Source organism: Ctenocephalides felis, unplaced genomic scaffold, assembly GCF_003426905.1.
Source record: "Ctenocephalides felis isolate EL2017-DRISC unplaced genomic scaffold, ASM342690v1 CF-g0.4_SCAFFOLD_01604, whole genome shotgun sequence".
Taxonomy (NCBI): domain Eukaryota; kingdom Metazoa; phylum Arthropoda; class Insecta; order Siphonaptera; family Pulicidae; genus Ctenocephalides; species Ctenocephalides felis.
The window spans coordinates 3,517,548-3,530,059 of NW_020537758.1; the positions used below are offsets into that span (position 1 = coordinate 3,517,548).

At 27.9% G+C, this 12,512-nt stretch overlaps 1 protein-coding gene across 1 annotated transcript in view; it reads right to left on the bottom strand.

Annotated features, from left to right (window-relative positions):
• Positions 1-9,813, bottom strand: part of LOC113372846 (allatostatin-A receptor-like) — a 12,352-nt gene extending 2,539 nt beyond the window's left edge. Inside the window, exons 1-3 of the mRNA XM_026613182.1 lie at positions 9,219-9,813; positions 7,226-7,412; positions 11-85 (exon numbers count right to left, since the gene is read on the bottom strand). Of these exons, the coding sequence (XP_026468967.1) occupies positions 11-85; positions 7,226-7,412; positions 9,219-9,772 (816 nt within the window). The 5' untranslated portion in view covers positions 9,773-9,813. The remainder of the gene's footprint in view (positions 1-10; positions 86-7,225; positions 7,413-9,218) is intronic.
• Positions 9,814-12,512: the final 2,699 nt, after the last annotated feature.

Sequence of the window (12,512 nt, forward strand, 5' to 3'; positions counted from 1 at the left end):
CGACTACTACAAGGCGAGTCACTCGCCTTTTACCCCTCCGTGATTCCCTCGAACTTGCTGCCCCTACGGCACTGCCTCCATTACCCTGAAAATTTTAATGACAACTATAGTGGAAAATCATATGAAAAGATAGCTAATGAGTTAAAGATTCTTTGTGCAAAGTTTTAGCTAAATTGATTTACGGGAACTGTGTTAGAAATGGATTGAAATTTAGGATTATAAAATATTTTATATGTGGATTTAGGACATTTTCATCGATTTCTTTCTAAAATAACTATGTTTTTACATTATTAAAAGCTACATAAAATTTACTAAAATTGCCCCAAATTAATATATACACTTGCTTTGTAAAATTTTGAACTAAACTTGCTGAAACATCGTATATTGTACTAACTAGCAATATGTGGATGTAGAAATTTCTTCCTAAAGAGTCTAATTTTATTTTGTCTATGCTTTGAAAAAAGTTCAAAATGTTCAAAAAATACTGAAATATAAAAATAGAAACTAAGTTTATCAAACAAAGTCAATTTTCTTCAAAAATATCAAAACGCGTTACTATTTTTTTTTTTAATTTTTGAAGGATCCTGTCTTTGTCTGAAACTAAGCATAAAAACTCTTAATAAATAATTTAAAATTAATAAATTAATCATCAACCATAAAGCACCTAAATAAATATCCGATGAACACCGAAGATTTCCTTTTGATGTAATTGCACAAAATAATATATAACATTAATTTCTTAAAGGGTACGACTTAAGGGGGTAGTCTAGTGTAGAAATTCAAAAAAATCTATACTATCTAAGAATATTATATAAAGAGAAGGTTTTTGAAAATTTAAACTATTTTCGGGAATATAGGCATTTTACTAATTCGGTCTCCATACTGGTTTGGCTTTACGCAAAACTTTAAATGCGTTTCTCTCAGAACAGACTTTATCAGTACTATTGACACGATTTCTAGAGTTTTAATCGACCGATTCATTTGAAATGTTCAGAGAGTCTTATTTATAGACCTGTCTATAGCCCGAACTAGGATTATCCCCAAATTCCAATTTTTAGTATTTTTAAAAAAATCGAGAAACTCAAAAAAACAGTAAAAAACACTTTTTTTTCAAACAGTCGCCAATTTGTAAAAAATAAATCTATTTACCCGTCGCTAGTTTGGGCGATTGCGACATCATTGTAAATTAATAATCTTTTTATTTTTTTGCATTTCCGATGGCTAGGAGGGCTGAAATCATGTCAAGACTGTGGTACCAATTTTTTGAGACCACCCACTTCATCACTGCCAATTTTTTCAATTTTCAACTTTTTTTTAACTTCCCGTAGGGTAAGTTATTGTAATGGGCCGAAAATCGGAATTGAAAATTTTTACATTTCTCGACGTTTTGAAGGTTTCTGAACGTTTTGGTATACCTCAGAAAAAATGGATGTGTGTGTGTGTGTGTGTGTGTGTGTATGTATGTGTGGATACAAATTTCCAGTCACGTTTTAGGGCGCACGGATCAACCGATTTAAATGGTTCAAAAAACATTCGATTCCTATTGATAGGGAAAAGAGCTGATTAGTTTTTGGCAAAGGCAGGTTCAGCCGTTTCGGAGATACGGAGCAAAGAGTGCAGAAAATAGAAATCGAATTTGTGAGCGAACGGAGTATCCGATTTGAATGATCTAAAAAACATTCAATTAGTAATGATTGGGAGAAGTGTTTATTAGTTTTTGGCAAAGGCAGGCCCAGCCATTTCAAAGATACGGAGCTAAATATGTAAAAAATGGCAGTTTTTGAGAGAACTAAGCGTCCGATTTAAATGATTCAAAGAACTTTCTGCTTGCCTTAACAAAATAATTGATTTTTTTTTAGTATTTTTGTATATCGAAAATATTTCATATTTTATTTTTAATTCTGACTATAGTTCTAATATACTTTACAAATAATTACAACTCTGCAATTCGGTTTATATAATTCTTATAAATATTACACAATGTTACAATATTTATAATAATCTATTTGAAAACATTCAGTATTCCTCGAACATTTCGTTACGGTGAGGGAAGTTCCAGCAATTTGCCTTAAGGCACGATGCCATAATTGCCTCAAGACAGAATTCCACTTACAGCTAGTTTAATTTTTGTTTTGTACTTTAATAATATTAATAAACAAGTGGTAAAAAATGGATAGTAAAAACATTCATTGCATTCTTTTACGACACTTTGAAAATGACCTAAAATTCATCGCTCTACACTAGAATACCCCCTTAATGTAATTGAACAAAATAATATAACCTCACTTTCTTAAGGGGTACGACTTAAGCAACTATTAGAATATTATATAATATAAAAAATATAAACTAGTTAACAAAATCTTTAATAAACTTGCTTTACGGACTATAAATGCATCAATGAATACAAAAGTTACGACTTCTCAAACACCTGCATACGTTCAAGGTCAAATATTAAGCAGATATAAATTGTTAAATAAATTGAATAAAATTCAGAATATTATTGTTTCACGCAAATCTATACTGTATATAGTAACAGGTATTAATTATAAATATATATTTATTACTTACAAATTGAATTTCTCAGTATTTTCTGATAAATTAGCACACGACACCCGAATAAAATTGCACTCGATAAAAATCAAAACAAACCACGACCGACGACCGACGACATCGACTGTCAGCCGAAGACTAAAGATGAATTTGCACAATTTTAAGAATCACGTGCAACTGCAATTGTCCTTGTGGGATGTTGCCAAATTTATAAATGAATCAAATAAATGTATGAAGATTTTGATGGCGCAATTTATGAATCAATAGAAAACATTATACAATATATGTTGGGGTGAAAAAAATCGATAAATCGTGTTCTAGAAAAATGTTTATATTTTTTTAAGAATGATTTAAACATAGTGAATAATGATAATAACAAATTTTGGTTGCAATTCAATTTCATAATACAATTAACCATTTAATTTAATTCCAGTGTCATAAAATAAATCAAATATTCAACTAGCTGTAAGTGGAATTCTGTCTTAAGGCAATTAAGGCATCCGTACCAAAAATTATTATTTTTTAAAAAAAGGATTAACATTTTTGAAAAAAATTTACTTCGAAAAAATAAGATTTTTGAGAAACTATAAATTGGACAAAAAATTTTTGAAAAAAAATTTTTCTTTATTTTGACATATTTTAGAAGATCTAAACTTTTTTTCAAAGCAATCGTACTGCTTTAACTGCATAGAGAAAAAATATCAAAGCGCGTAAGCGCCGCGTCACCGTCTAACGGATAAGCATTGGTACGGAACCCATAGGAATATAAACAAAATTTATACTTATTGTTAAAATCTCTACAAAATATCTGATAATTTGATGTGCATATGTCTAATGATCATTTTTAACTGCCAAATGGCATTATTTGTTACTGTTTTCATTAGATCTCCGAAACCGCTGGACCTGCCTCTATGAAAATTTGATCGGTTCTTCACCTTGTCAATACAAGTAAAGTGTTTTTTGAATTATTAAAATCGGACGCTCCGTTCTCTTTAAAACTGAGTTACCATTTTTGGCACTTTTTGTCTCATTTCTTCAGAACGGCTAGACCTGCCTTCGCCAAAAACTAATCAGCACGTCTCCTTATCAATACGAATTGAATGTTTTTTTAATTATTCAAATCGATTCATCCGTGTTCCCGAAATCGTCGACGAAAATTTGTATCCGCACACACACACATACAGGCACATACACACACACATACATCGATTTTTTCTAAGGTATGCCAAAATGTTCAGAAGGTTTTGAAACGTAAAGATATATAAAAAATTTTATTTTCGATTTTTTGCTATTACTACAACTTTCCTTACGGGAAGTTGATAAGTTTGTAAAATTATTATTTACTGTAATCTTATTAAGTAAATTAAAATCAAGTTTCTATCCAAACCAAAAACCCAGAAATATTTTTTTCTGGGTTGTGAAAACCCACGAGTACAAAAATCACCAAACTTCTACATTTTTTAAACAATTGCTAGAATATTAAAATATTGCATAAAGCAATTAAGCATTAAATTTAATTCCAGCGTCATAAAATAAATCAAATATTCAAAAATCTCTCGACTAGTCCCAATTTTTTTTTTCCATTCATCACAAAAAGTGCATTTTTCTGTCGGATAAAAATAATATGTCACCGGCAGCCGGCAGCAAATATTTCTCTGTTCGTTAATTAAAAATGCAATTAAATCCTTTCGTGCAAAGTGCAGCAAACAATCATTTGCTGTTCAATTAATAAAACGTCAGATTAATCCTTCGACGGTTGTTCATTATTATTAAAAACTCAATTGGATTATCTAGTACAATAATTCGAGAACAAACGGTGAATTTTTATAGAGATATAGAGTGAAGAATTTTTATTAATGAAATGCATTTTTTATTTAATTGAGGAAAAAATTGAGGGAATTTGCTTCATTTTTTAGGGAGTCATGTTGAAATGAGCAAAAGTATCAAAGATTTTGTAGAAAACAATACAAAAAATTGTGCAAAGTATATAAAAAAGTTTGATTTTTTTTAGCATAATACAGAATTTTATCTGATTATTTTTTTGTTATACACTATTTGTAATGTATTCGTGAAAAAATATTTAAAATTTATTAATATTTTTATCTGTAAATATAAGAGATGTATGATCTTAATAGATTACAACTTATGACTTTTCTTAATTTTTATTTAAAATAAATAACTTCATAATTTTATACTCTGTATTTTATGTATGTATAAAAATTTTAAAATATGATTTTGTATTTCAACACCAATTTATAAGTAGACTCTAGGTTATTAATTAATTACTATAGTATTAGAAAAATTCACAGATAATTTTATTAACAAATAAATTATCGAATATAGTATTTATATATATTAGATATGAAAATTATCTAATATAGCAGATAACGTACAAGTTATAAGAGATATAATAAAAAATGTCTGAATAAGTCGTCAAAGTTAGAAGGATTAATTTCTCTATTTTTAATTGCAATTTTAAAGTATACCCAGTTGCTGAGGGTCATTATGATGTTGAAAAATATGATAGATAATTTAATTTGGTACAAATTTGCCAAATATTTCATTTATATTAAACTAACGATTCAAAAGTTACATAAGTTTTAGTAAATGAATACACTTAAAAAAGAGTTACATTCAAATTGTTATCAAATTCAGAATATTTGGCATTTTCAAAAGCAGTTTAAAAGTATACAGAGTTGTTTTAGGGTTTTATGATATGCTAATATATTTTAGCATATATAATAAATGAATGCCCAAATAACTTATCAAACATAACTAGGATAAATTTCTTATTGGTAAATACGGTTTTAGAGTAAGCCGAGTTGATGTAGCGTCATACAATACTAAACAACTGTATAGATCATTCAATTTTAAACATATTTTTCGAAGATCTGAATTACTTTGCACAAACCGCTCAAAAGTCACAAAAAATATAATAAATACCAAACTCAATTCTTTAAATATTTGGCTAAGTTCAATTTTTATTTTAGAGCATACCCAGTTGCTGTAAGTCATAATAATATAAGACAATATTATAAGCTAAACAATTTTGCATAAATTTGCTAAATATACAATTTAATTTAAACAACACGTTTGGAAGCTACAAGAGATATAACAACTAAATACCTGAATGAGCTTATGCAAATTATCTTAGTCTATTTTCAATTGCAAATTTGAAGTATCCAAAGTTGCCTTAGGGCAATATGATGTTAAACAATATTATAGACATTTTAATTCTGCACAAATTTGCAGAATACCCCTAGTACTTAAAACAAACCGTTTAAAAGTTACAATAGATACTGTACAAAAAGGCACATCCAAGTCTTTTTTTCCCCAATTGGCTATTAACACTACACCGGGTCGATCCTAATAATTTCTGAACACCACATATTTTTCTTTAAACCTGAATTCACCTTGTTTCCAGGTTATAATTCATCTCTCTGTATTCGCAAATAAAACATTTGCCATTTATATGGTAATTTCTCATTTGTTTCGACCCACTTGCTCTTGCTCCTGAATAACTACTTCTGTTTAAAATTAACTACATGCAAATATGCTAATGTCGACTCTCCTGTGGAATTATATATAGAAAATAATGTAGACGAGTGGACACAATTTAGGGATAAACGACCCTACAGCAACTCGGGGTACAATAAAAATATAATTGACAAAGGGAGGAATTAACTTTGATGACTTATTTGGGAGTTTGGTTATTACATCTCTTGTAACTTTTGAACGATTCGATTTAAATGAATTATGTGTTCGATGAATTTGTTTAAGATGTAATTGTCTAAAATATTGTCTAACGGTATATATATCATATTGCAACTCGGTATACTTTAAAATTCCAATTTAAACTGCACGTCTGATAAAACTATATACAGACTTTACATAATGATAAAAATACGCTTACATGTTTTATCGCCGGAAAAAATTAATTTTATCCCTCATATGTATTCTACCATATTAAATTTGAATAATTAAAAATACCCGATTAATTACTCTGGAACTAAAATTAATTAAAATCTTCCCTCACAAATATTTCTCTTCAAAATGAATTTTCACGTGGGACTCATTATGTGTTCTGTTGACATTTCCGATTCATATTGGCAATAAATAGCAATAAATCTATTAATTAGTAATTCATTTGATTCGAATATGACTCATATGCTAATTAATAATTTTATAATTATACGTGGAATCATTAAAATCGGATGTGAATACCGTAAATTATGCTAATAACTTGTTGGGGAAAACATTTATTATATGTCTTGTAACTTTTGAATTGTAATTTGAATGCAATATTTGGCAAATTTATTTAAAATTAAATTAGTTATGATATTGTCTAATATTGTGAAACTCTACAGCAACTCGGTAAACTTCAAAATTGAGATTTAAAAATTATACAACGCAAAAGAACGTTTTCGACATTCTGGAGTAACGCGCTTCAATATCCTGAAGCCTTTACACACCAATTTCACTTCAGCATAAATATCTAATTTCCTGTACTATATACAGTACAGATGTCTTAGACAATCTTATAGTACACAAAATTCTGCACATTTTTTGCTTTATAACCAAAATTCTATCTTGAACCGTTTTCAAAATAGAGCAAGTCAACTGCAACCAAAATTTCTAAAAAAATGTTTTACTTTTGTATGAAAATTTCGCTTACCCTGTAATGATGTGAAGACATAGGTCCTCTCCAAAGCCTTGCCAACATCCTCATATATAAAAATGATATTAAAGTCAAAGGCATTACATAAGAAGAGGCAAAAAATGATATATGAAAGGCAGGTCTAGAATATCCTGCCGATTCTAGGAAAACACACGAAGAGTAGCCTTCGTTTCCGTAGGAATATCTGCAAAAATAAAAAAAAATTAATATCTCGAGAAATATACATTTTATATTATATATGTATTCGAATAAATTGTTTTCCTTTAACTATTAGACATAAAAATATCTTTTTTTTTCTTTAATATAAATATTCTATCGTCAACGGTTTTCCAGATATTAATTTTCAAACCATCATTTTTTCTTACCTTTAGTCATTTTTCATTTAGTTTTTGTCAAATATCTTGCTTAAAATATTTTTTTGTTATATAACTATTAAACAAAGTTGAGAAGCATAAAATTATATTAGATTTCCCCATTTACATAAATACTCTATCGTTTATGGTTTTTGAGATATTAATTTTCAAATTATCATTTTTCCTTACCTAACTCTTTCATGCAAAATCAAATGTGCAGTATAAAATTAATATAAATATGTACAATGTTGTCGTTTTCGTCAAATATCTCGCTTATCATAACTTTTTTATGTTATATAACTGTTAGACAAAGTTAAAAAGCATAAAATTAGCTGTATGTTTTTCATCCACATTAATTACGTAACTCTCATAGTTTACTAGATATAAATTTCCAAATTATCTACTTCTCTAGCCTTGATTTACATAAAAAAATTGTGCACTGTTTTAGTTTTTGTTAAATATCTCGCTTAATATTAATGTTTTGTTTTACAATTATTTGACAAGATAAAAGATTATATAATGAGCTATACTTTTTTCTTTGACATAAATATTCTATCGTTCATAGTTTTCGAGATATTAATTTTCAAATTATCATTAACCCTTACCTAACTTCCTCATGCGAAATTAAAGATGCAGTATAAAATTAAAAGAAAACAAATGTGCAATGTAGCAGTTTTTATCAAATATCTCGCTTAATATTAATTTTTTGTTATATAACTATTAGAAAAAGTTTTAAGGCACACATTAAGTCACATTTTTTTCATCTACATAAATTTCGTATCTGTCATAGATTTTGAGAAATAAATTTCCGAATTGCCATGTCCTTTTACCTCAATTTACAAAGGCAACGTTTTAGTTTTGGACAAATATCTTGATTACTATAATATTTTTGTTTTACATATATTCAGCAAAATTAAAGAGCATAAAACGAATTACATTTTGTTTATTCACACAAATATTCTATTGTTTAGAGTATTCGAGATATTAATTTTTAAATTATCATTAACCCTTACCTAGCTTCCTCATGCAAAATTAAAGATGCAGTATAAAATTAAAAGAAAACAAATGTGCAATGTTGCAGTTTTTATCAAATATCTCGCTTAATATTAATTTTTGGTTATATAACTATTAAAAAAAGTTTTAAGGCATACATTAAGCCACACTTTTTTCATCTATATAAATTTCGTATCTGTCATAGATTTTGAGATATAAATTTCCGAATTGTCTTATCCTCTTACCTCAATTTACATATGGAATGTTTTAGTTTTTGTCAAATATCTCGCTTAATATGAATTTCTTATTATATAACTATTAAATAAAGTTAAAGTGTATAAAACAAGCTACATTTTTCCCATTCACACAAATATTCTATCTATTACAGTTTTCTAGATATTAAATTTCAAAAAATTTACATTTTTTTTACCCGACTTTCTTAATCTAATTATCTACTTCTCTCGCCTCGATTCACATCAAATGTGCAATGTTGTAGTTTTTGTCAAATAACTCGCTAAATATAAATTTTATGTTATATAACTGTAAAACAAGATTTTAGAGCATAAAATAAGCTAAATTTTTCCCATTCACACAAATATCGTATCTATCATACTTTCCAAGATATCTAAATTTTTCCCCCTTACCTGACTTCTCCATGCGACAGCGCCACCGGAATAGCAGTCGTCAATATCACAGTCCACGTCAAAAGGATAGCCCTTAGGGCATACCTCTCATTCCTAACCGACATACTCGCAATAGGATGGACAACTGCCAAAAATCTATCCAAACTCATCAGAACCAGAGTATAGACCGATGCATGAGCAGTCACCACAATCAGATACTGCACAATCTTGCACCACAAATCCCCAAAGGGCCAGGCTGTCAGGACATAATCAGTTGCAGTGAAAGGGATACAAAATATCACAAACAAGAGATCTGCTACTGCCAGATTGATGATGAGGATATTAGTGGTGCTCCTCATGCCAGGATTAAGGGCTACCACTAGGACCACAAGGGCGTTTCCTAGAAGTCCAGCCAGGCCGATGATGGTGAAGAAAATAGGGACTACTGTGGATACTATACGTTGAATTGCCCATGTGTCTATGCCAGAATCGTCGGAGACGTTCTGCCAAAGGGAATCGTTGTGGCAGAGACGAGCATCTAAGTCTAAAGTTCCGTTGGTACAAGACGCCAACATTTTGGACGTTTTTTGGATCACAGGGGACAAACAAATTTGTTGATCATGGTAATTGATACAAATTTACTGGTTAACAAAGTTTTTCTAACTTGGCACTTTGTTTGGCCAAATTGGTTTAAACTTTGGTTTGCATCCCCACAAAATTTTTTTTGAGATCTGGTCAAATTTGAGCTAGCGAGTTTAAAAACTGCTCAACTTGTTGGTAAAATCTATTTCACTAGTTACCAATTGGTTTAAACTTTGGTTTGCATCCCAAATTTTTTTTTTTTTGAGATCTGGTCAAATTTGAGCTAGCGAGTTTAAAAACTGGTCAACTTATTGGTAAAATCTATTTTACTAGTTAACAATTTTTTTAAACTTGGCACTTTGCTTGTTCAAGTTGGTTTAAACCTTGGTTTGCATACCAAAAAAAATTTTTGAGATCTGGTCAAATTTGAGCTAGCGAGTTTAAAAACTGGTCACTTTACTGGTAAAAAAATTTGTTGACAAAGTTAATTAAACAAACAAGTTGGCACATTGTTTCTAGTTCTTGGTTTTAGTTTTGGTTGTAACTGGTATATACTTTTTTTAATTTGTTCAAATTCGAGCTAGCGAATTTAAAACTGCTGAACAACTTATTGGTAAATAAATTCTGGTGACAAAGTTAATCAAAGAATTAAGTTGGCACGTTGCTTTTGTCTCTTGGTTAAAATTTTGGATACAACTGGTACAATTTTATTCAAATTTGTTCAAATTCGAGCCAGCGGATTTAAAAATCTGGTAAATTTTTACTACAACTGACAAAGTTTATCAATCAAAAAATTTGTTGAATTGTTGGTATAAGTTCTTGTATACTTGTTTGTAAATTCGTTTAAATTTATTTATTTATTATTTATTTAATTATTTATTTTTTCGGTCAATTTTATAAATAACTTGTTAGCAAAAAAAATTAAACAAATTTTGTTGAGTCCAACAACTGGTTATTAGTTTGTCGTATTTGGTTGAAATTTTGGAAGAAAATTGACACAATTGGTAATAAAGTTATCAAAAATTAATATTTTATCAAAAACAACAAATAGAAAAATGTAAAATTAAATGAAATGAATTAAACCTCAAAAACTGTGATCTATGAATCACGCCTTTTACCTAAAAAATTATCAAATCCTTGTTAAAAATTATTCGATTTTTACCAGATTTAATACACTATGTGTACTTTTATCTAATATACCAAATTTTAATATTTGTGCTTAATAAATTTGATTAAAATCAATAAAAAAGTGACAAAAAGTATCGGTTACGTAATAACAGTTTTTCTCTAGAACTTTATAAAAATCCAAGAAAATTCTAATTAGATTTAATAATCAGGGTGTATAATTATTTATAACAATGAAATTTTAAACAAAAAATCGATGAAATATAAACAAATTTATCACAAAATTTATATTTTACATCAACAAATAAAAATAAGTCTAAAATAATTGGTTGAAATCCAAAAAGTGTATAAAAATCCTTTAAATTTTACAAATTTTTGGAGTTTTTTTTGTCTAAATTTAATAAACCAGGTGTATATTTAGCACACTGTATTTTAAAACAAAAAATCAATTAAATCGTAACTAATTTTATCAAAAAATAATATTTTATATTCAGAAAAAAAACAAGTCTAAAATAATTGGTTAAAATCCAAAAAAACATCTAATTTAGAACCTACAGATGTAAATCCTTTGAATTTTACAAATTTTTGGAGTTTTTTCGTCCAAGTTCAATAAACCAGGTGTATATTTATTTTGCACACTATATTTTATAACAAAAAAACGATAAATTGTAAACTAAATTTAGCAAAAATTATTTTTTGTACCCAACAAAAAACAAAAACATGTCTCTTAAATCGAAAAAATTGGACAAAACCCCCAAAAAACGTCTAATTTATAACCAGTACGTGTTAAATCTGTATATTTTATAAAATTCTATAGTTTTGAATCAATTATGGTTAAATTCTGATTTTAGATCTAATAAACTAGTTGTATATTTACTTTTATATATTTAAAAACCAAAAATTCGATTAAAATTTGAATTAAAAGTATCGACAAGTTTTACCCAAAACTTTGTCAAGAACTTGATGCGTTTTTGATCAGTTTTATTAAGTTTATATCTACTTTTACCACAGAACAAAATTTTAAAGAGTCTATTATCTGATTTATCGAACTAGGTGTATATAGATTTCTTTTTAATTAAAAAATCGGTAAATTAAAAGTGCAGAAACCACAACTTGTTGAGTTTCAGTAAAATCGACGGCAGTGTGGGCGTCGGACGAAGGCGACCTGTTGATCTGAAACAAAAAGAATGATTTTTAATTAATTTCAGGATAAAAATAGACTTAAAGAGCTATAAATAAATAAATAGAGTTGTAGTGAATTGATTTGAGAAAGAAATTGTAGAAGAAATTTGATAAAATGCGTTAAAATTGCTTCAAACTTGTTCTGGTTCAACGCGTATTTCTTAGGACAAATAATTAATAAAATGTGGCGATTGAAATATTTTGAAAAAATTGAGAAATTGTTTATACTTTCATATATATATATATATATATATATATATTAATTACTATTATTTAATTTATACTAATATTATATTCTTACATAAATTTAACAATTTTCTTGACAATTTCCCTTAATAAAATTAATGTTCTTTCTGAAGGATGAAATGTGATTTTAATTACTATGTATAGATGATTGATTAATTAATTGAAATATAATAAAATATA